A 25,337-nucleotide genomic window follows, 5' to 3' on the forward strand; every position below is an offset into this window, starting at 1 on the left:
ACTAATGTTCCTTCAATTCAAGTGTAATTCCGTAGTAATCCGTGAAATTGTTGTTGTTATGTAACAATTTGAATCGTAATCAGAGTTTCGTTACAGTATTGATTTGCTTACTAAAATGGTTTTGTTTGTATTTTCGTTGAGTTTCGTGTTGTTTCAACAGTAATGTACTTTGATATCTCGATTCCACATTGGGCACTTACTAATGTGAAATATTATAAAAAAAATTATTTTGCTATTATTGTTAATGTCGCAGTTAAATTTGTCATCATCACTGCTGTGCTGCTGTTGTTAATATTGTATAATAAAGTGAATCGTAATTTTATATTCAAAAGTGTGAACAATGGTGATTTGTTGAATATTTTCTGTATATATGCTGCGGAACATCGATTCCAACTTGAAAATTAGAATACCAGTGGGTGAAATTTTAAATTAACGTGTTCAAAAAATATTTTAGGTATACTATTTTTATGATGTTCAAGAATGAAGTATAATAATATTAACTAATTTATAATCTAAAAACGTGCGGTCAATTCAAGTCAGATTAATAATCTTTCTCTAAAAATTCCAAATTGGACGCAACAAATTGGCAACTAATAAATAGTCGTTTAGAGCTTTCATAATTTTCATAATTAAAAGATTGTTGATATCAGGATATCTAAAATAAATATGCTCAAGACACACGTCACCATAACAAATACCAGTTATTCTTGATCATAAGCAACCGTGTAAAAAGAGCGACTCGACTCTGAAGAGAATGTCTTCTATATCGGCACAAGGTGTTGTTGAAAGGGCGAGTGCTGAATTAACCAAAAGAATCAACGGTTTGGGTCTGCGCGCATCCAAGCACCATGGTTAGTTACCACTCTAATTTTATACACACGCTTTGTGACTGATTCGAACTGCCCGTTTGTGCACAAAATACTATACGCTGACGCAAAAAGTCAACGCCATTGTTATGGCAGTATAACGAATGCCATAGAACCACACTAATCAATCTGTATGAAGAATTGGTCCAAGAGTCAGTGATTAAGAAACCTTTTGTAAAACTTTTAAAGTCATTACGAACGCGACGATAACTCTAAAATACATTTTGAACATATTGCAGAAATTAAGGTTGTTTCAGCGTGAAGGTGCAATGCACTTATTGTGCATTTCTATTTAGACAAATAGTCAGCCATCAAAAAACCTACCTCGTGCCCGTAAGAAAATTTGTCATCTTATCATATGCTCGCTTAATATTATTAATAATTTATTTGGAAGCCTGTCTCGCTCTTGGTAGTAGATGTGGTCTTAATACAGCCACAATAAAAATGTTATGCAAAAATGTGATAACAGTAAAGCTGATTTTTGGTGCGTTAGAAGCGATTGATGTTTGATTGTTTAATGTTAAGGGGATGTCAAACTTTTTCGGCGGATCAACTATTTTCCAACCGTTTCAACTGATTTCATGAAGTAAGTTTCCGGATTTTGGGTCAAATAAAGTATAAAATTGGTGTTCTTTGAAAAACTCTTTGCGTCACACATTTTCTCATTGAAGTTGGAAATAATTCCATAGCTATCGTGCTGGTAGTACCAGAAAACAAAAGTTGGTATGCAATTTCCAATCTGATGATAAACAATAAACTTGTACCGTGGATTTTCAAAGAAAGTTAAACTGAAAAACATAGTGTAATAAACGTGGTAAATCTTATGATCATAATTTGTTACGTAATAAAATTTATTCGATCATCTAACAACTTCTAATAAAAAATTTATCTGAATATTGTTTATTAAAAAGTGTGGTGCAATAAGCTTTTTGAAGAACACCATTTTCTAACGTTATTGTAACTAACACCAATTATGCAGTACGAAACGACAACGAAAGCCAGAGAAAATATAAAACATTGCACAATAACCAAATTACAAATACAAAACAAAAAAATACAACCCACACACACTGCAGAGAAAAACCAAAAATAATTATATGCGAAAAAGATGTATCAATAAATTTAATTAATTAAAACTTAATTGACTATTGGAATCAGTATGATGTATCAATAAGGAACTAACTGAATACAATCTATGCAAACCGGCATCGGCAACATTTTGTATTGTGCAATGAAATTTTATTGATGGTTAAAATTTCATGGAGAAAAGAAAAACAAGAGTCAAATTTTGAACCTGGGAGCTAGGCATTGCGGGTTCAAACCGTTAAATGTTCGATGCGAGAAGCAACTTTACTCAAAAAATGAACGCCCAATACATAACTCATATTTTCACGTAGGTACTTATATTCTAGTTTGGCACTAGTTTTCCACCAATCAGGTTGTCGGAGCGTACTATAGCGTTGAACATAAAATATCGTTCACTGCTACCACACCAATATCAGCCTTCACGATATCGCGCTTCTGCATTGTTGTTTTTTCAACCCTCTTGCAGCTATACAACGGGGTACACTATATATCCGAAGTTTCAGTCGAACAATTGCTTATTTTCATTTATGATAGTTAATAAACGTACATAAATTAGTGTAACGCGTAAGCTCAACTTCACCATTTCGTGATTTTTCACAGCTTACCAAGTTTCATTTATTCCTCGTGCCCTTGTTATTAGAGTTTTGATCAAGCTTGATCGATCGAAATGGCAGCTACATGCCACATCCGCCACTAGGAATAAGCCAGACTTCCGAATCAATTATTAATGGCGTTAAAAGAGTGTAATAAGATAGCAAATTTACCCATCGGAATGACGTAAGCGACTCTTGGACTAATTCTTGACTCAGTTTGACAGCGTGCTAGTGTGCAACATTCGTTATGCCGTTAAATTAGCTTGAAACGGCTAAACGCCATGCTGATTTAAGTTAGTAGTATGTACTGTTTTGCGTGATGCTACCCGTTTGCAAATTCCCGAATAGGACTCACATGCAGAGTCCTGCATGGGTCCTCAACTGTTTTGTGTTGGTCGAGGGGCTATTAACTCTGATTTTTAATGTAAAAGTAATTTCGTCACTTTTAATGGTTTTAAATGATTTCGTATGATTTCAAGTGATCCCAGATAGTTTCAAGTCGGTTCGGATGATTTCGTCTAATTGCAAAATACTACGCGTGATTTCTCACACTTCGTATGATTTCATTCAATACGCACAATTTTACGAGATTTCGAATTGATTTTACCAAAATTCATGGAGTTTCAAGTTAATTTCAGAATCATCTCGTTAAAAGCATGGTTATTTCCTTGCAATTTCAAGGCTTTATATTTATATTATTAAGCCTGGAACCGTGCTTAACAACTTCTTGACCGATACCGAAACCAAGGCTATGAATATTTATTTTCAAACCACCCCTAAATCGTCAGCGCTTTCGTCGACTAGAGTATGAATGTGGAAACCAAACTCAATAACAGCGGCCTCCTCCACCACCTACCGTTTCCAGACCTTTGCACAAGACTGTGGATTGGATACTCGTAAGTTTTGTTAACCATTTTCATGACGGGTGCCATTATTTCTTATCAACTGGCTGAAGGGCCGGAGTGAGGTTATTGGCGAAATAGGGAACAGCAGCAATAACGGCACGATTCTATGAACCGCGCTTCGCTAGCTACGCTTTCGATTCTGCGTATGATATGCAGAGGAGCCACATGATGTGACCGGTAACACCGTGTAGTGGTACCCGACATTAAGGCGGTCAGATCGAAGCATTGCGAGTATATAGGAGTGCCACAGGATGATCAAGACTATAAATGCTTGCAACGTAACATTAACCCTAGAACTACCGAAATTGAGACTAAGCTGTTTCTACCAAAACCAGTCGAAATGAATGGTCTTCAAAAAATACTTAATAATAACAAATTTTCATATCATATTGATAGAAACATATTCTATTATTGCATATTTTTAAAGACCAGCTATTTTGACTGGTGTCGTAGTTTTAGTGTTGATGATTTGAAATTACGCATGATGCTTCATTTTACCAACGACTTAACTATGAGAACGAAGTTAGTAACGTTACTAGAACGATGCATGTTTAAGAAAATCGTTACATTATACCACAAAATAGTAGGAAGAAGACAACATACAACATTCTGCGATAAAACTTGTCCCCAGTTTTGATATAACGTAAGAAGAACTGACCGAATGCGATTTAAGCGCGTCTTACAGAAAAACGCGAAATTTTCGCTATAAAATGTGAAAAACAAAAGGCGGCGATCGTAACCTATAAGCGTCTATGCTATTAACATGCTCCGTAAATTCGTAAGATACGCATTCGAAGTGAGTGAAAACCAGTGAAAAGCGAGTAATTGCTTTTCAAATCTCAACCGACATTAAATCCGTGGAAAAGGTGGTAAACGGCGAATGGTAAGATTATAGGGGGAAGGGGGGAGAGCACTATACGGGCTTACACCGCGAGAGGCGCTTAAATCTTACCTCGACAATTCCTTTTACATTGCCCCAAAAACTGGACCGACTTTTGAGTATTGTCTCCTTCCTATTACTCCGAGCATTGTACAGATCAGCAAATGTTGAATTGTTTTTCGGTCTTCCTATTTACATAATTTCTTCCCGGACAAATTTATAACTCCATGAAAAATAATTTTTACGATGAAATTTTAAAAATAATGTAGAATATACCATATAAATCATGATTCGAATTTTAAATGCAGTTCCAAGTACGAAAAATCGACGGATCAGCGGTAGTAAGAATGAAAAAAAAACATGTGTATGGCAATCACGCGCGAAAGAATAAAACTTCTGAAATTTATCTTCTTCTTCTATTATTTAACTTCAACTATTAAAAAAATGGCTCTTTACTTACTTATCAACCGTTTATTCATGGATTCTTGTTACTTGTACATGCATACATCATTTCCCTTAGGGATTCTGATGCAGATTATTACTTAGATTTGTATTCATGTTTATATTTCGTATTTGTTTTATGTTTCCTTTACGTACATAAGTTAGTTTTAAGTTTCATTTAGGTCTTAACTCTAATAGTAAGAGTTGTGTGGATGTGTGTGGGTAATTGTGTGATAGGGGTGAGGATTATCCAGTCGCAAAATGTTGTGTGCCACGTTTCTGTTTGCGAATTCCTGTGTATCTTCTCTCGTCGGTGCGCTTAAGTATTGATACGCCAATGTTGGCAGTATTTCGAGGTTGTTCTGGTGAAGTTCTCGTAGTCGTTTCATAAAGGTGGTCTCATCCAACATTCCCCATAGGTCTGCTGTGGGAAATGATATTGAGAGTCCAGCTGCATTTTTTAAGGCTTTCTCATAAACCACCTCTAGGTTCTTGATGTTGGTTTTGTTAAATAGTGGTAGGAGGCACGCAGCTCCGTAACCAAGTGTGGTGGGAAGGTGAGAATGCAGGTTCGTATGATACAATTTGAGTGTATAGGTCATTCGTTTCTTGTCACACATGTCGTCCGCGTATTAAGATGTCATGTCTGCTGTTTCGTCGATATCCGAGATATACGTATAAGTTAAAGATTATCGGTCCCATCACCGGTCCTTGTGGAACACCGAGTGACTGGTGTTTCACTCCACTAGTTTTGTTTAGGAATTTCCCTTGCAGTTTTCTGTTCCTGAGGTATGATCCCAGCATTTTTATCGTTCCTTGGTTGATTTCTGTTACATGCAGTTTGAATGCCAGTGCTTCGTGACTAATGCAGTAGAATACCTTCGTGAGATCCAGTGATGCTACGTAGAAGTTCTTATTTTCGTTTAATTTCTTCTGGATGAATCTTATGACTCTTGTAAGTTGCATAGCCGTTCCGTGTCCCGGTCGGAACCCGTGTTGCGAGTGTGGTATGATTGCAAAGCAGTCTGCCATTCTTTTTGTATAATTTTTATAACCATTTTCCCAATATGTTTAGTAGAGTTATCGGTCTGTATGATTTTGCTTGGTTTGCTGATTTACCAGGTTTGTGTATACACGTTCCAGTTTTCCATGTGTCCGGATAGCAGTTGTTTTTAGTCGAAAGTTAAATATTTCTTAAAACCTTCGCCTGCAATTTTCATGCATCATTTTTAGATGCACTTCCCCAAGCTGGTCCATATCCGTGACAAATATAATATGAATTCCTACTCTTCACATATATGTATAATATGCGTGCATATTATATAGAATGTAACTCGTTCCACTTTTAGAATCGCGATATCTCAGAAATGATAATTCTTAGGAAAAAAAATATAGAGACTATTTTTGTGGGTAATTTTATGATCTACAATTTTGGTCTGAGCTATTTTTTTGATAAAATTAACCGTTAACGAGAAAAATCTAAAAAACCGAAAATTTTGATCTTTGACCTTGAATAACTTTTTTAGCACACATGGTATCGATGGGGACTTTTTTCTTTTTCTTTATAATGGTAAATCCAAAGTCTCTACCAAAATTCAGCTCTGTCGGAATTATTGTGTTTCGATCACTATTTTTATGTCTAAATTGACCGGACTATTAGCGTTGCACAATATTCTGTAGTTACCTCCGCTGAAGAAGTTTCACATCAAAAATCCAAACACCTTCATCTGTAAAAAATAATATAGAAATATCTACGCAGATCGGCAGATGATGCTACAGTACCACCTCGATATATCGCGGTTGGTAAATGTTTCCTTGAAGCTCCATTCCCCCACCAGCTGTTCGAGCGCATTGAGCTACGGCGGTACCGCAGAGGGAAGTAGGGGAACCATTTATATCGCAGTTCTTCTCCTCTACAGCCCCGAAAACTGCGATATAACGAGGTGGCACTGTACTGTCTTTTCGGTCTCACAGGAGTCCGATAGAGTAGGTACAGCCAGGGGGCATATCTTCACCACAAACACAATGACGCAGCATTTACTAATCGGATTTTTCTATATTTGACCTTACGCCCGGAAGAGGTTTACCTCATCAAAATTTTCCCTACCCAATCTTATAAAATCTTCGTCCCACCATTTTTTGTCTGGGTTCATCGTTCTCTTTTGTAATTCTCTTCCTATTTTTTCTTGTACCTTGGGACTGCTTCCTCTGATCAGTATTGTCTATCATGTATTTTTGTTCTTCCTCCACATTTTCTTATCGAATGCCTGCTTCCATATCCATTTCTATTTCCATTTGTATAGGGTAGCGATCGGTTTTATCTTATCCTATATAGATTATTTCAATTGAAGTTCCGTCATCCATCACCGCGATACACATCGTTCCAACAAATAGTAATTTTCTTTCCCATCACCTTATTTCTTACCATTAAAAATTGCTTCCCATTTTGTCAATGAGTCGTTCTAGATATCCTACTTGTCTCGTATTTTGATGGCTATTCTCAAAATTTCTTTCTTATTTATCTTACTTTTCTAATTCTCATATTATTTCTGTTAAAGGTTGTCTTCGTTTATTTAAAGTCTCTGCCTACATTTGTCATAGATATTCTTTTATACGTAAGTGATTTCGTGATTAATTTCCTCCACTATTCCTGATCGGACTTTTCGTAATTTTTCTTGCAATTTTTTAAGCTCATTACGATAAAACTAGTCGGAGTTTGTTTTTTTCCCAACTATTTAAATGGCATACATGAAGAGGTCTTGAGTAGTTTTTCAGATCAACTTCACAATCATGACTGTACCCGTCATTTTTATCCGTGCGCGCGATGAACCGTATTTTCAAGTAGTAGAGCGGTTTTTAAAGAACTGATATTTTGACAGCGACAAAAAACAGAAACAAGCACTCCACTTTTCTAATCGTGCTTAGTGAAGATTTTTCATGGGGGGTAAAAACCACCCCGATGACAAGATTATATTATATTCTTTCAAAAGATCTTGACTTCATCACATCAAAAAATTTTGTTCCTATTTTTCTTCTGGTCTGCACTATTATTGTCATACATACAGCTTTTTTTACTCAATAACCTGTAAAATTATAGAGATTGCACGCACTCACGCATCTCAACCGTTCATACAGAAGATAAGGATAAGAAAAAGGAGTTAATATTAAAGGAAGTAAATAGTTTGATTATGGGATATTCAATCGACCTTCAATCTGGGTCTGATCCTTGATTTCTCGGGAGTGTTTGACGAAGTCGAGTCGCGTAAAGTGGATTGAAGGAATTGCATGGTGATGGTTCTAAGTTAGGATTTGGAATCGAAGTGTGTTAGATTTTGGACTTGATTTTCAATGATATGACTAGCAGTTAGGCTGATGAGAGGTCAATACGAATCGTCATGAATCTTTCATTTGCAACGTTATGAATTATTTGTAATTGACATGTTGGAACGATAAGAGTTGCCACGAATCATTCAGAGTTATGCTAATACGTTGGGCTACCCCCCCCCTCCCCCCCATGAGAGCGGTTTGACATGATTACTCTAATTTACATTTGTTCAATAAACATTAAATGATGACTGTTCCAAATTATTCTTCGATTCTTAAGCTCTGTACAATACAATGGGGGGTGGCATCTTCCATATGCAGAGATTTTTCTCGTACCCTTTTCCTTACAGAATAGTAAAAAATGTATATCAAAGGGTTAATTTCTTCAACGATGTGAGCGTGAAAATTTTTACATTTTTTTGTACATGTTGACAGGCGGGGGGAAGACCAGTGTCATGGAACGTGTCACAAACGTATTTTGCGGAGGCGGAGGAGGCACAAATACAAACTTACAAACGTCGAACGTGAATGCCACCCCTGATAAACCGAGCAGAGGTGGACCTATTCCTGGTGGCACACCCGCCAGTGGCAATATCAAGGGTTTGAATAATGGGACGACAAATCGTGGCCGCACGCTTCGAAATAGGGCAAAAAATGTACCACTGGCCAGTGGCGGTACAGGAGGACACGCAACTCCAGCTACTTGGGAACAGCTAATCCAGGATGACCATTTCCTAGGTCACTTCTTTTTGTATTTCACCGCCGGTGAAAGAAGGGTTTTGGCACAGGTATGCGATATTTCGAATACGTAAACGCCGCTGGTAAACACGTCCAATTGTGCGTATACCTATAATAACTGTATGGCTGTGGGGTGAAATGCGTTCTTAAATACATTTGAAATAGAAATCGAAAAATGATTCTAAAAATATTAGCGAATTGGAACAATGATAATGACCTTCGTAATTCTGTTTCGAATGAACAATGTAAAATAGATGTTTGAAATGAGTTACAAAATGTAAATTGGCATTTTACCTCAAGAATTTCATACACGCACTCATTGATGTACCGAGAAAAAACGGAGAAGCTTATCAGGCTGAGCGATCTACTGCACATGCGCACAATAATCGAACGCTATTGTTCTGCGTAATCGTACCAGGATAAAATTTTCATCTACAAGGCAGCTGGAAAATCAATTTACACGAAACGGGGCATAATATGTCACACTTTCGCGCGTTAAGTGGACAATTGAAATTGTATTGCCATGATGACTCGTAGTAGTCATTAATCAGTTGACTACAGATGTTTGCCAAACCTTCCAAAATGGGTACATCAATTATTTAAGATGTAATGAAACTAAAAAAAATCGCTTAACCTGCCAAGTTTCACGGTTTCCTCTGGAATGTCACTGAACCACCTTATGTATGTTCTTGAAAGATCACATGATCGTAAAAGCAATATTTCAAGTTCCACAATTATTTGTTCTTGTGTAATTATGCAATGAACTGATATGTGCTGTCCTAGAGTCATATCACAACGAATACACGAAAATCGAGAACTCATGTTCAGAAATACATTTTAATATCAGTGATATTGTCGATGTGTAGGAAGCTATTCAAGATACTCTAACGTCCTTAAAAATTCAGGTTTGTTCGAGATGGAGGGACGTTCTTTACGCCAGACCAAGGCTTTGGGCCGGGTTAGTTCCAGTAGTACGATGTCGAGAGGCCCGAGTTATGGCTTCTAGTTCACGAACTCGTCTTTACGCATCTTTAGTAAGAAGAGGATTTCATTCTTTAGTTTTGTTGGGTGCAGCCGACGAAGACGCCTTGGAACTAACGCATAGCTTTCCTCTGGCACAAAGGCACGTGCACTCCTTGTCATTAAGGTGCTGCGCTGTGACTGATAGAGGTTTGGAAGCCATGCTGGATCATTTGCAGGTGAAAGCATATTTTACCTATTTTACAAAGTAAAATATACACTTTATGTCAAATAATATCAAAATCTTAGATTTCTTTCAACTTCTGATTTTGAATTCCATTGAACGTATAGAGTACCGTAGATAAGCTTCCAATATAGGTAAATGCCCAACAGCTACAATAAACTTTTTCTCAAAAGAGCGCTATTCAACTTTGTAGTCCACTCGAATGAGACATAAAATTAATATAATTATACTCATGGCAATTGAGAGAGGGGTGAGCATTTTCTTATGCAAGTAGTTGTGGTTTCAAAAAACATACCTAAATATCCACATGTGCACCTAATGATTAACCGTTTAAAACCATTTTTCATCGACATCTAATCGTTAATTGTTAGATGTCGAGTGCTTGAACCCGATAAAAGAGTAATTTATCATAAGAGTACATGTTAAACGATGCAAAATATGCATAACCATATCTTTCCCACAGACGCCTTTGAATCACTAAAATTAATTCAGCTGTAACCCGTGTTTCAATTTTCATCTTTTGTCAACCGCCATTTCATTTTCTAATATAACTCCTTTAATAATAATCCAAATAAATGGCATTTTACTTGGTCAGTAAGGATGGAATATGGCATCGTGTTAACCTCAAAAATAAACAAATCTATTATGCGCATTCGACGCTCATTAGAAGAGTTTGTGAGTATTTAGTACACCCTAAAATATTTTTTCCTATTATTTCAGGCCTTGTTCGAACTTGAATTAGCTGGCTGCAACGAGATAACAGAAGCTGGTCTTTGGGCTTGTCTAACCCCAAGAATAGTTTCACTATCGTTATCAGATTGCATTAATGTTGCGGATGAAGCTGTCGGTGCCGTAGCTCAGCTTTTACCAAGCCTCTATGAGTTTTCTCTTCAAGCTTATCACGTAACTGATGCTGCGCTTGGATATTTCAGTCCAAAACAAAGCGGATCACTGAGCATACTCAGACTTCAGTCTTGTTGGGAGCTGACGAATCACGGCGTTGTTAATATTGGTAAGTGATATTACATACAGTATTACATCTGCAGTTATAAATACCAATACCTGAGCACAAAATTGGAAAAATGATCTCCAATATTCGAAGTTAGTTTCAAAAAACGTTGGTACACGGATCAGGAAATTTTATATTGTCATTTGATACACGGACAAAGTGTTTTTAGTACGTAGCTGCCTTTGTATGTTTCAAGGAATATGTTCTTGAACAACAAGGCCCCATTTATACTGAACGTTTTTTCCATCTTGCTTAACCTATAGATTATAAAATTAGTTGTTTGAAAAATGTTAATATTTCCAAAATCTGAAAACAATTGGCATCACGCAGTAAACTATTAGAATAGCTTTTTACCACTATTGGAAGATATAGATTTTGTAGCAGTAAAAGTTAGACATGAAAATTATGCAAAGCAAGAAAATGGCTCTTTTAGAACAAAATGGCGGGCGAGGTTCAGGGGTACAAAACAAAAAATTGCGAAGGAACACCAAAATTATGTTTGGGGGGAAACCAACTGGAAATATGCATGTAAATCACATGCAACAACTTTGAAAAATCTGCATTGGGGAATAGAGTTTCTTTCTCGTGTACTGTGAGCCAACCATTATAACGTGAATAACGAACACAAAGCCGGATACCATAATCATGGATATATCAGTATGTATTGAAAAAAGCAGGGATATCTCTAAAACACCAAATAGCATATCTCAAAACTGAAAAGGAATGGTACAGCGATACGAGGCGACCCAATAAGCAAATGAACTCTTGACTGTACTGACACCACCTACGACTCTACGAACACCAGTTTGGTATCTCTCTTCGAATTAGTTACAACTCGTATGTTGTAGAATATCATACATCATACATCATACATCATCATAGACAGTATTAAAGTTCGAAACCAAATTTTGGATGTTCGGATGTTCAGAAAGTGACGTCACCCAAAATTTTTTTTCACTTGACGTCATCGATCTATAGTAATCGTCGACGACCAAAATCAGCTAGCCGAATTCCTCAGTCTGGAAACAACCGCGCAGTAGAGCGGACGCATGAGAGTCGCGCTCCACAAATTTCGAGTACCGGGTTCTCAACCTCCCGGATCCCGCGCTGCGGGTCTGCTACCTGGTGAAACTCAACTTCCAGGACAAGCGTTTCGTAGTTTCTGCGGTCCAGGTAGGCTACCTTGTGAAACTCGACTTCCAGGACAAGCGCTCCGTAGTTCCTGCGCTTCAGGTCCGCTAGCTGGTGAAACTGGACGTCCAGGATAACTGCTCCATAGTTTCTGCGCTCCAGGTCCGCTACCTGGTGAAACTCGACTTACAGGACAAGCGCTCCGTATTTTCTGCGCTCCAGGTCGGCTACCTGGTGAAACTCGACATCCAGGACAAGCGTTCCGTATTTTCTGCGGTCCAGGTGGGCTACCTTATGAAACTCGACTTCCAGGTCAAGCGCTCCGTAATTCCTGCGCTTCAGGTCCGCTAGCTGGTGAAACTGGACGTCCAGGATAAGCGCTCCGTAGTTTATGCGCTCCAGGTCCGCTACCTGGTGGATCTCGACCTCCAGGACAAGTGCTGCATAGTTCTGGCTGTCCAGGTCCTTGACCTGGTGACTGTTGACGTTCAGGACTAATTTTCCGTAGTTCCTGCGCTCCGGGTCATCTACCTGGTGGATCTCGCCCTCCAGGACTCGCGTTCCGTAGTTTTGGCTGCCCAGGTCTTTTACCTTGTGAATTTCGACCTCCAGAACTGGCGCTCCGTAGTTACGTTGTGTTGAAATTGTTACTGTACATTCAATATCTACTAACAACGTTATCGGCTGGACTTCGAGATTCACTATGTAAATTATTGTGTATGTATTGAAACGTGTTGACATACGTCACGAAATAAATACGGGTTCGTGAGCTTAATTAGCGAACCAATCAAGGGCGGAAATTAAATATTGAGAAAATGCTTTAATGGCAAGTAAGTGTTTTCAACCAGTGTTTTGAACAAATTCAAACAAGGCTGTTTTTACAATACTAACGGTTGACGCAGCAACCTTATTCATTTTATGACATATGAAGTCTTACATGTCTTTTATCTGTGATGACTAATAGATCAGTTGAAAGTGAGGTAAAACGGGTGATTTCACCCTTTGTAACAGTATATTACGATACATACGAGCAGAATTATCAGGTAGTAAGTTATGTTTTAACATTCTACGAATGTACGCTAAACTAATGACAGTAAGGCTTATCCAAACGAGCACAAAAATCAGCTGTACTAGGCATCCCAACCTTGTGCACATATGTGTGATAATGTATTGATTAACACTTATTACCCATTGAACAATCCGAGGTATCTGGTAAATCTTGTATAATCATTTGGTAAAACACTGACAACGAGTAAGTGAGCGTAGCGAGCGTACGAGCACAAAGACCAGCTACACTAGGCAACCGACCCTTTAACGTTTTAAAGTTAGTTGAAAACTAAAAGAGACATCCTTTTTTTATCGGCGAAAAAACGGTTTAAAGGAGCAAAAGCGACTCCCGAAGATGGGCACCCAACAGAGTGATTTCTTGATGCGCTCTGTGTACATATTCGAATTTGTCCATTCGTTCATTTACTGGCACAATTACTTTCAATCAAAAAAAACTTACACACTGTGAATTGTCGACCTATATGAATTCGGGTCGTTCGTAGTCAATTATAACTTCAAATGGAATATTGAATATGAGTTTATACTGTGCAGGCGAAATTATATTCTAAGAAAATATCCATTATTTCAGTACATTCCTTGCCCAACCTCACTGTACTTTCGCTGTCTGGATGCAGCAAAGTTACGGACGATGGCGTTGAATTAATAGCTGAGAATTTACCCAGGCTTCGTTCGCTGGATCTAAGTTGGTGTCCTAGGATAACTGACGCGTCTCTGGAGTGCATCGCGTGCGATTTGAATCACTTGGAAGAGCTTACGTTGGATAGGTAAGTAAAGATTCGAAAAAAAAAAATTGGTAGAATCAACCATACCTACCTGTTTATCAAAGTATTAATTACAATGAGTAGGTAATAATTGCAACAAAGATAAATGGAAGGTCGTGTTTTTGACTCATTCAAAATTTTAGAAATTATTCGTTACCTTTCGAATCATTCTGAAAAATAAAAATTACAGACAAAACTTTGGAAAATTGTATTTTTTGACAATAATTACTGTTTCTCAACGTGATATAGTATATTACAGCCCTGTGAAAAAAGCGTGCAGCGCAACTTACAATATTTATATATGTATATTTTACGCACACTATCAATTACTCTGTGCACCAAAAAAACAATTGTACCGTTCCGCATACTCAGGGATTGCCTGAAACAAAACATTGGTCATTAAAAGAAAAAGTTTTACACCAAGTTCAATCCCTTGTGGCTTTAATCCAACATTGAGTGTAAAATCTTGTTTGTTTTAGTTTTCATTTTTTCCCTCTGCATCTATAAGAACTGTTACGTTGGAAAAATTTCAGAATTTTTTTTTTATGTTCTATGCGACATGTATAATCCCATTAAATATTGTATTGAAAAGGTATCATACAAGTCATATAATTTTTCTTTCAGATGCGTTAATGTTACGGATATTGGCGTTGGTTACATTTCTACGATGGGTTCATTGAGTGCACTCTTTTTAAGATGGTGTTTGCAGTTAAGAGATTTTGGACTCCAGCATCTATGCAGCATGCGATCTTTACAAGTGCTTTCTGTTGCAGGTATGATTTTAGTGAAAATTATAAGCATTTTAGTTCCTTGATGAGATTCATAACCAAATTGAATTGAGTAGAATACTACGCATTTATCGTGGAAAAACCAGAATTTAATCAAAATCATATAAGAGAGAACGGAGGCCTTGCAAACTAATTTGATGACCAATTTGCATACTTAAAAATATCGAAACCACCAAGGCGATTGAATTTCTTAGACAACTATATATCGCAGAATTTAGTAATCAATTAGATATTTTTATAATGAAGCAATACTCTAATTAACTCTGACGCAGCATTTTAGATCATAGCTCACGAATACAATAACTTACACTTGTCTGCAGTAATTTGAATTGTAAATGTTCTCTGTCTAATTGTAAGGATGTTTTGGATTTCGCGGAGTTCCAATTTTGCAGATTCCATTTCAAACTGATCATGATCACCGACCCAAAAGACCTGCAGCGAATATCAAATTTTCTGAAGATCTCAAAAATGTAGGAGTTTTCGTATTTTGCAATTTCCATATTTGGCTGGTTATTATAAGTTTGGAAAATTGACCTGAAATTCGTAAACAGCGCTCCAAAAAATTTCATATGCCCAAATATAATATACAAATTGCGGAAAAGATGATTTTCGTTATGCAGCGTTAATACTCAACTGGGGCACGACGATTTCTGATGTCAAATGGGACCAATACCACCGAAGGGGTTAAAAGAATCGCTGATCGGTATTATCCCTCTCTACTTGTTCCGATTGCTCCCTAGCTACACGAAATGCGCACCGTTTTTCAACATATCGGGCCGATGCATATATTCGCTACAAGATTTCGAGTCTAGATCATCCAAAGTATAAAATCCCATAGTTTCATATTAATGTCCGGACCATGCCACATTCACTATGCTTTCAGGTTCATGAAGAGAGATATTTCGTGGTAATTACTGTAGGGTCCTTAACTATTTTTATTTTGTACCGTAACGAAAAAACATAGTTCTGAGTACAAAATGAAAATAAACTTTTTTTTTTTGCTATAAACAGAAAATCTGGTCAATGTTAGTATTTTGAACGAATATGGCTACTCGTACATCATTTTTTATTAACGATTACACATAATTTGATGTACGTGCAGAAAAAATTGATGTTAACGACTCATACAACTAAAAAAAATGTAGTTAACTGAACAGATTTGACGATTCAATAAGCAAAAAATGAAGTATTGACAACTATAATTATACCGAAAAATAACTTGTACCACATTTCCTTGTTATTACAACAATATTTAAACCACTATTGTTATAATACTTATTTTACTAGAAATTTCTAACTGTAAAAAATGGAAATTCTTCGCAGTATTTGAATGTTTTCCAGACCACAGAAAAACACGGTACAAGTATACAACTATTTATAATGTAATCATAGTTGTCAATACTGTTTTCTGGTTACTGTAACATTAAATATATTTTTTTAGTTTACTTTACTTCTATTGGTAAAATGAGGCCTCGATATCAATTTGTCGTGATGCTGATATGAAATGTTTGCAATAGTTACAAGAAAATATTAGTACGAGTTGGCTAGGTTAAACACAGCTCTGAATTACTAACTCCGACTAACAATAAAAACGAACGGGATTCTTATTAAGATGATCCCTCATGGAAATTGTCTCTTCAGGGTATTATTTCAGTGAATGAATTCAAGACGCAAGAAAGTCACAGAAAGGTTATAAAATAAAAAATTGTGGCCTAGGAATTCGCCAAGACGGAAGATCAAGAGTTAATATTTTTTTTCTCGTACAAAAAAAAAAACGCTTTGAATGTGAAACATCGCAATGTGTATTTGTGTACAGGTTGTCCACTCTTGACCAGCAGTGGCCTATCGAGCTTGATACAATTGCGGCACCTCCATGAACTAGAACTAACAAACTGCCCCGGAACATCACGCGAGCTCTTCGATTATCTACGAGAGCACCTCCCACATTGCCTGATCATTGAATAAAAGCTTGATGCCGAATATGTTCACACCGACGGCAAATTAGAGGTAAAGGTAAGGTAAAATTGAAACGTTTACACCGAAGGTGAAACACAGGTAGAGGTAAGATCTACGAATCAGGACACCTATTGAAAGAGAAATAAAAAATCAGGCATTGTAAGACATTTCTGTTGGAATCTTCGCATCCTGTTACTGAGTCATTTCCAAAGTCTTTGCAGCTTATTGTGAGAATCTCGTATTTACGAAAGCCAGTTTCTAGCAGCATACCGTTTTAATTAACCTCAGAGAGATAAATTAGTTTTTCACTCGTTTCATTGTACGTTGAAAAATGGGCAAAAAAAATATGATCCAACCGAAGTGATAAAATTTCAAAGAGAGGTCTGCGATTGGTTTACAAACGAGATACCAGCATCACTCTTGTCACCTTATTCATCTGTAATTCGTGTGAGCAATCGTGAGCCGGTTTTGTTATTCAGATTCACAATTTATTTAAGTGGGCAGCTATTACTTTTTGTGAATATGGATTTCGATCTGACCTCAGCGTGTTTATTGTAATTCAGAGTCCACGTTGAACAATATTGCATGCTCAAATGTGCTACAATCTCATGTTCACATTATAGATTTGAGTCAATTTATCTTACTATAATTTTCTCTAGCAGCGCTTGAAAAAGAAACATAATCATTTAATTGAAATGAAATCAATTGTACACGTAACATAATTTTTTGGTGGTACCTCATTGGACAGAGTACGTTATGCGTTGAAAAAAATAAATGCCAATGAAATTGGCATACGCTTTTACTCAGTACGCACATGAAAATACTAATTGCCCAGTACACATAGTAATTCCGTGTATTTCACTTTCTTGCCTGTATTCTGTGTCTCTGTAATTGGCATTGTGGCGAAAAGTCATTAAACATACGATACTTGCATTTTTACATGGCTGCCCCTTGAATATGAGCTATCGAAAGTATTTGGTTTGCCCGACTTTCTCTACAAACGTTTCATCTGCGGTATAATCGTAGTCGTTGTATATATTAAATCCAGAAATGGAAAATTGATTGCAATGACTTAATTTGAATAATAATTTGGTCATAATATAAGTAATTCTGAATGTCGCATGTAGGCATGACACTCTACTTATGCGAACATATTTAAAAATGTCGGCTACCATAAGGGGAGACAGTATTTGACTTAAGACTTTTTTCAAAGCAATACATAAGCATTTATGAAGATAAAGAATGTCAACAAAAAATATCTGATAACATACTCAAGCGACAAAAAATCTTACTGATGCAAATAAGAATTTAAGTCAATCGTCATTTTTCGTTTAGCTTGCATAGAGACAATAGTTATCATTACTTACAGTTGCTTAACAATAAATGAGTAATTGATTGACTTCTTTAAATTCCTGAAAGTATTGCAAAGATATCCTAACACCTATTAATACACTAACGGATTCACATTGGTACGAAACAATTTTTACTGATATTTCGTTGTTGCACGTAGTCTTTCATGTGAAAAGTAAAATGTCGAATAATTGTTCGTTATTAATTATAAATTATTCTGTAATTACTTTTTATACAAAAAAAAAGGAACCTACTTTATTTGTGACTGTATACCTTTTAATTGTACGAGTTTTTCCTGGTATGATTAAAATCTGTGCTTGAGGACATGGGTCAGCCATCGTCACTCGACTTATCCACGTGAGAAACACAAAGATCACGTATTTTCAAAACGAAATTTACACACAGCTAAATTTCCCCAAGTAGATCATTAACGAAAACGATCGTATAATATCTACCGAGACGAAACGCCTAAACTTAAGGTGGTATTCTAGTCTAGAACTTTGAAAAAATCGATTTTTTCCCATGATCTGATACTATGAATTATGGAGAATAAGTGGGTGAAGGATTTTTTCAAAATTCGGCAAATTGGTGACGTTATACCAATTCTAAGCACCGCACTTCACGATAGGAACGCAGATGCGTGCTTCTTCTCAGTCTTCAATCTTGAATCTTGGTACGAGTCCACTTAGTTTGTCCTTTGGGTATTTCAAATCTTAGTTTGGTCTCAGATAACCCATGTCCTCAAAATTTGCAACTCGGGATAATAATTTGAAAATATTCTGTATAATAAAAATTGATAATTATTAAATTTATTCAATTATTAAAACAATAAATTTAATGTTGATTGTGGTTTTAGTTTAATCAATTGGGATGTGCTCAGTCAATAGTGATAGTAAGGCAACAGATAATACTCAGAAACTGTGGAGATTTTTTTTTATTTATAATTATATACCTATATAAGTATATTGACATATAATTTTATGCTATGTTATTACAACTTATACATTGTAAAACAATTGGTAAACCGTATTTGTAAAATTATTTATTTTGACAAACTTACTCTACTCCAAGTCTTCTGTCGTATTGGCATGTTATGTACGCACCAAGTTAGGTAAATACTAAATGAACTGCTATTACAACAGTAATTATAATAAGTGAATAATTTTACTGGATGGCTTATTTGGAGTAAATGGAAATTTTGTGACAACGTAATAAGCGAATGACAGTTAGCTGCTGGGAAAGTAATAGTATTTGAATATTGAAAATATTTTACGTGTGAAAATATACATTTAAGACAACAAAGAACGTAATAATTGTAAATACCGAAGAGAAAAGGAAATTAATTAAATCTGCAATTTCGTTATGATTCTAAAACGAAACCGATGTGTGTTGTGTTACTTCGTGATGTTTTGCTGATGAAATAATTTGTCGTACGGATAATAAAGAAGATGCTAAGAATAGTAGAACGAGATATTAGGTAAAATAAAAGTATTGTACAAATTGCCTCATCTCATGGTATACAAACCCTCATTTTATTCACAATTATAAATCGTCCATCCTATACATTCCTCTTTCAACTTTCAACTATTTTCCCACCAAGAGAGAAGTCCAAGGCCTGGCTCATCTATGGCAGCCTGTAATGATCGAATTTATGCATGTTAATGTCTTTCTTCAGGAAAAAAGTTTTAGGATCGTGATTCAACGAAAATAACTTCTTATAAAACTTCCGGTATTGTATAGTACTTTTTAGGTCGATGTGCGAAAAAAATTACATATATATGACAGATTAATGAACCATAAGCTGAATTATTTCAGGTTATTTGATTAAGATTATTTCCACAAGAGACATTATCGTGTATTAATTGTGAATTCAAGGTGAACGATGTTTCTTTAAAACCGTGTAAAATCATACAGAAATCACACGACTCATTTAAGTACGTTTTTGTAAAAATACTTTGATAAATGCACGGTTAGTCTAATTCTAGCACAGTTTTATAAAGAAAAAAATCGCAGTATCATAAAAAATTGCAGGGTACTTCTGACTCGATAACTTCTTCCTCGATAATTTTCCGCTTATCGTTAAACTGCCTTCTCTATGAACGGGCTCCACGTATAGAAATAAATTTATCTAGAGACCAAGGAAAAACTAATACCAAGGCTAAAAATTTTATGATTTTGTAAAAATCTATTTCTTATAGTATTCGACATTTTTTGAACTCAAAATATAGAAGTAATCAATAACATGAAGAAAGTATCATCCATTTTAGGTTTATTAAGTTTTTCCTATTAAAACTTCCATTTTATGGAACTTTTTTCTGATGAATTTCGAATCATTTCTGAAGCATTTCTTTTTGCGTGAAAATCCTGTCCGTTTGGTCCCATTTTCTCGCCATCATTCGGGTTTCCCCAAATGCATTGCCTGCACCGCGGTTACAGTAGACTAATCAGGATGAAAATAGCCTTCGTAATATTATCCCCTTCTAAGTAGACCGAGAATAAGAAGTTATGGAAAGTTTACTGTATGGAAAAAAGTCTGCGCAGATTTTCCTTTTCCGGCATAGTTGTGACGAAATCGCCCGTGGCCAGATAATTAGATGGTTCCTACCAGTTCTTGTATGACCAGCAATTTTTTACGTAACGACAGGTGTGATTTGACTCATTTATTTAAACAAAATATACGTACGCTGAGAGTGTATGGCGAAGTTAAATTCACTTCAGATTTTTCAACAGTTTCGGTGCTAACAGACGGACCAACGGGTGATGTTTCAATAAAAGTTTCATTCACGATTCTAAACCGTATACTTTCACCTGAAAAAATCAATAGAGGTATTATTTGTACTTTGTATTTCGATAATAAATCATAAATATTCCACGTAAAGTTGCACTTATGATATATATAGCGTGCTCTACGGGGATATTTTTACGTAAATAATGTATGTTTCATTCTACCTATAAATAAGTACAGGTACTCTTAAAATGCACCTAGGTACAAGTAGAAGGTACTTGCTAAGGAATGTACCTAGGTATAAAAAAGATACTTGTTCCTAGATACTTTACAACACTCTCGATATTCCAGTGTTCTTGGAACATATCATTTTCCTCAGAGCTATGATTAGAGCGGAAAATCGATATCAAAAAGGTGAAACTGATTCATAAAATTTTTCTGTGTACGTTTTAATAGCATCGATCATATTACTTCAGTACCCACTGAGGGAAGATCGTCGAGTAAGGATCACACTAACAAGGGTAGATTATACTAGACCTTAATGGATTGACGTAAATCTTACCAGCATCCATAAATAAGTCATGCTTATCTCCATCTCCAGTATCATATTCCCAAACCCATGCTTGCTCAGTTTGGTCAAATCTTGAAGGATGTTGTAGCTTATGAGGAGGGATAATTATGTCTTCAAAAAATCCCAAAGTGACTAAATAATAAAAATATTTGTATAACAATATATTAATAGAATTCATGTTGCACAGCGTGAAACAAAATGGATGTAATTTGCTGTGACATTTTACTACTAGATCTATTGGTTTCATTGTAGCATGAGGGCGAATAATTTTTCATTGATACAGCGTCAAAAAATCGTAGAAACATTAAAGAATGAATATAAAAAAAAATACTGTTTCTGTCTGGAAATATGGTTTAAAATACTTCTAGGACTTATAATGGAACTCTCTCTTCATTTCACAATTCTTTGAATCTAATTAATAATGCCCAACTGTTCACAGTTTTGCGAGGACCTTCCATGTTTTGAATATACAAAATTACAAGTTCTAATTTTAATTTACTCAACTATAGGATTATAAGCTGATAGTATTAGTTGTTTCGAGCATATCGTGAAAGGCTTGCCACGAGAAAATGTAAACACTCCAATGGGAGCACCAAGCGTAGATTTAGTCATAATACCTTCCTTGAAATATTGAAAATGAAGAAGTACAGCAAGCATAATTATAGAATGGAATCACGATCACCTCGAGAACATGTCAAAAACAACAAATCGTAATCAAATCTTGCCAGGAAAACGATAGATAATAAAGAGACTAGGTAAATCATGTATGTTGTGCAAAGAAAAATTATTTATTTATTTGACGGAGTCTAAGGTCTCCTACAAAATTGCCCATGAATTATACATCGGCTCAGCAGTGTAAAAGTAAAAAGACATATAGGTCATGGTTCTGGTTTGCTAGGGAAGTAATTTCATGAATTAATGGAGGATCAGCCTGAATCGAGACATAAGATAAATGTTGTGTTACACCTGCAGTTGCATATTAAGTATAATATGAGCAGTACGGTACAGCAGAAAAAAAAAATTATGGAAATACTTTATGTCAACACCCTTACAAAAAGTTTGGTTTTCGATGCATGTTTAACGTGTAGAAGGTCGTTAATTTTTAAGTTGTACAGGAATAATATTTGTGTTATAAGTGTGGGATTGGGCGATTTTCAATGAGTCGGAAGGTTGCAAACCGGATTTAGTAGTAAAAATTATCTTGGCAGTGATGTACTGCAAGACTTCTTAGTTTGATTACCATCTTCCATTTCAATATCGCAAGTCGATTTGAAAAAAAAAATTCAACAGCCAAAAACTCGACAATACCAAGTACTTTAGCTGACTTACTTAAAATTTAGAACAGAAAATAAACTTGAGGTAACGATATACTGATGGAGTTTTTGAATCCAAGATACATTCCAATTTCAGCAATCTCAACACAGCTATTTCAACTACATATGTGCTAATGATTCTGTTTCATTTACTCAAATGATTTAAATTAATCGAAATCTCAATTTCCAAGTTCGAAGCCTCGTCTTTAATCACGAGTGATAACATATACTTAATTTATTTGTGTCACGATTTAGAGTTACTTATATTTCAACAAAACTATCATACTTTAAAAGAAAATATGCAATTATTGGAAACTAAGTAATTTCGGGACATTTCCCAGACTTGGATGAATTAAAATATTTACCATGTACACCATCAGCACTGCAGCTCCGAATCTTTCCAACAAGAATCTCTTCAACGAATGGTCTGAACACGATAAAGCGAAAGGTCACTTTTGTGTGAGAAGAACCATCTCCAGGAAAAATGTAAGAATCTTCAATACGAGTCATATCATGTAAAGCAATACACAGACCCACGTTGTGATATACCTGAAATTAACGATACCATATTAATACAGTTAGTAGACGTTAGGAATCAACAGTCAATTTGGTTCCTTCAATTTAATTAACCTAATAATCTGTTCACTGTTTACTGTAAAATAATTCAGTAAAATAATCGTGTTATAAGAACATAAAGCCTACAATATACCAGGAATTTGTTTACCTGCTTTACAAATTTGTACTCCAGTAGAAGATCGATTAGATTGTAATTTCCAAGAATTCACCTACCTTATTAGCTAGTTTTCTGTTCAGCTCATCAGCAATAGCATCGTTCAATTTTCGCTTAAACATCCACGGACGAATTCGAACATTGTCTTCAAATTCGGCAAGTACAAACATCTTGGCGTCGAACTCATTGGTTCAACTCACATAACCTATTCTTGTTTTGTTATTGACCACCAAGGCGCGTGCATGGAACTCGTCTTTTCTCCATGCTTGAAAAGAAACGGGTAGAACCACGGTCTTACATACTGGCCGGAAACTCCATTGAGGAGGGGGGGGGGGGGCAGGTCGCTTATTGAAGCCATTTTTGTGTTCACTAGTAGTCGCCACTAGGTTCGTTGCGATCTTGGCCGCGATCGAAAATTGACTGACAGTACTGTCAGCAATCTTTTATCTCTTTTGCGCTGCTGAGTTCATGGACAGCTCTGTCTCTGTCCTAGGGAATTTTTAGTACTGGCAGTCAATTTACGAACACGGGGGCGGGGGTCCACACAAGCCGCTATGGTATTCGCTCACTCATCGTATTTATTGAGGTCACGGTCTTACATACAGGTCTTGCGACTCAATAGAATTCCAATGGTAGAGAGTGGCTCCTCTGTTGAAGAAAAATCCAGATGGAACTGCGATCGAGGGATGCATCAACATAACCTACAATGTTTGAATGAGACCGTGGGGTTAGGATTCCACGCCCATGTGACGCACGAGCGCGACTATCGTCATCCTTCTCGCACCGGGCATCCCTCGATCGCAGCGACGCTAGCGGCTTGACACGTTAAGAGGCCCACGTCGAAACTCAGAGTCGCAAGACCTATATGTAAGACCGTGATTGAGGTTATTCTTATCCTGGTAACTAAACCGCAGCGAAAACTGGTAGTGCCGCTAGAATTGAGATTTTCTCTTGCTAAAGCGACGCGAATAATCGTGGCTCCCAGCATAGGGGTTTCCAGACCTGTATGTAAGACCGTGGGGTAAAATATTATTGATGATATGGCGGTTAACTGAAGAATATAAAGACAGTTGCCCTAATGAGCTTAGGTGTGACAACCAAAAATCGTCGAGCGCTTGCGCTCTCTGAGATGTTCCAACGGTAGAGTTGAGAACTTATTGCAGAACATCAGAGAGTTACCGATTTCGACATGATGCCGGCTGCATTCATCTTCCGAGTAACACTGTCTTCGCAATGGCAAGCCGAAGCCAGTACTTGGCCTGTGTGTACTTACCGACTTGTCGGCAATACAAGAAATTTATAATGAGAATGAATTTCTTCCAAAATTCTAGCAGCGCAGTGATTTAATTAAAGTATGGGTATCCGAGAAAAGAATTTATACATAGATCATGAATAATAATAGATCAGATGTAATAATGACGCAAATAGCAAGAAGTATTATGCGGTCCACGTACGATATTAATACAGGATGTCTCTAAATTGGGGGACACGGACCAGCCAGCGTGATACCTGACTCAAATCCAACCGAGAATTTCTTTGCCGCAAGCTCGTCCGACGCATAGTTTTTGAATTATAAGCGATAGCGTTAGGCCAATCGGAGTGCACCATTTCATCTGGATTTGCCGCCACGAAAATTGCTGTTTTGTTCGTCTGGGTGAATTATTATTGTTCGTTTACGAATTAAATATCGGCACCTCCCCTCTCACCATGTTGTACCGATTCACGACCGCTGACCTCGGTATTGTTGCCGCGGCACACGCTGCCGGCCGCACACCCAAGGACGCACACTCGTGTGGGTGAAAATAAGCGAATGCGCAGCTACACAATACTACGAAACACACATCTACGAGTGAAAACAAAAATAAATCTCCAGATAAATCAGCGGATTTAAGATTTAA

General features: G+C 36.5%; 2 protein-coding genes across 4 annotated transcripts; one reads left to right on the plus strand and one right to left on the minus strand.

The window, feature by feature from the left end:
• Positions 1-583: 583 nt before the first annotated feature.
• LOC124177622 (F-box/LRR-repeat protein 16) lies at positions 584-19,600 on the plus strand. 3 transcript variants are annotated; one of them, XM_046560180.1, is made up of 7 exons: positions 584-851; positions 8,531-8,883; positions 9,739-10,032; positions 10,758-11,049; positions 13,814-14,009; positions 14,631-14,779; positions 16,611-19,600. In XM_046560180.1, the coding sequence occupies exons 1-7, from the start codon at positions 755-757 to the stop codon at positions 16,757-16,759; spliced, it is 1,530 nt and encodes a 509-aa protein (XP_046416136.1). In that variant the 5' UTR covers positions 584-754; the 3' UTR covers positions 16,760-19,600. The 3 variants fall into 3 exon arrangements, with proteins under 3 accessions (XP_046416136.1, XP_046416137.1, XP_046416138.1); XM_046560181.1 differs by lacking the exon at positions 584-851 and adding an exon at positions 3,322-3,441; XM_046560182.1 differs by lacking the exon at positions 584-851 and adding an exon at positions 5,115-5,340.
• On the minus strand, positions 19,017-23,751 carry LOC124177623 (DNA-directed RNA polymerase III subunit RPC8). Its single transcript, XM_046560184.1, has 5 exons — positions 23,499-23,751; positions 23,075-23,258; positions 21,388-21,528; positions 20,784-20,908; positions 19,017-19,734 (listed from the first exon to the last, which is right to left on the minus strand). The coding sequence occupies exons 1-5, from the start codon at positions 23,607-23,609 to the stop codon at positions 19,681-19,683; spliced, it is 615 nt and encodes a 204-aa protein (XP_046416140.1). The 5' UTR covers positions 23,610-23,751; the 3' UTR covers positions 19,017-19,680.
• Positions 23,752-25,337: the final 1,586 nt, after the last annotated feature.

The sequence above is a fragment of the Neodiprion fabricii genome, chromosome 3 (genome assembly GCF_021155785.1).
Source record: "Neodiprion fabricii isolate iyNeoFabr1 chromosome 3, iyNeoFabr1.1, whole genome shotgun sequence".
Classification (NCBI taxonomy): domain Eukaryota; kingdom Metazoa; phylum Arthropoda; class Insecta; order Hymenoptera; family Diprionidae; genus Neodiprion; species Neodiprion fabricii.

Coding starts and splice junctions, on each gene's coding strand:
- LOC124177622 (XM_046560180.1), top strand. CDS start 755: ATGTCTTCTATATCGGCACAAGGTGTTGTTGAAAGGGCGAGTGCTGAA. Junction 10,033..10,757: donor CCATGCTGGATCATTTGCAG/GTGAAAGCATAT, acceptor CTATTATTTCAG/GCCTTGTTCGAACTTGAATT. Junction 14,780..16,610: donor ACAAGTGCTTTCTGTTGCAG/GTATGATTTTAG, acceptor ATTTGTGTACAG/GTTGTCCACTCTTGACCAGC.
- LOC124177623 (XM_046560184.1), bottom strand. CDS start 23,609: ATGTTTGTACTTGCCGAATTTGAAGACAATGTTCGAATTCGTCCGTGG. Junction 23,259..23,498: donor ACAGAAAACTAGCTAATAAG/GTAGGTGAATTC, acceptor CGTTAATTTCAG/GTATATCACAACGTGGGTCT. Junction 19,735..20,783: donor CTTCGCCATACACTCTCAGC/GTACGTATATTT, acceptor CGATCATTACAG/GCTGCCATAGATGAGCCAGG.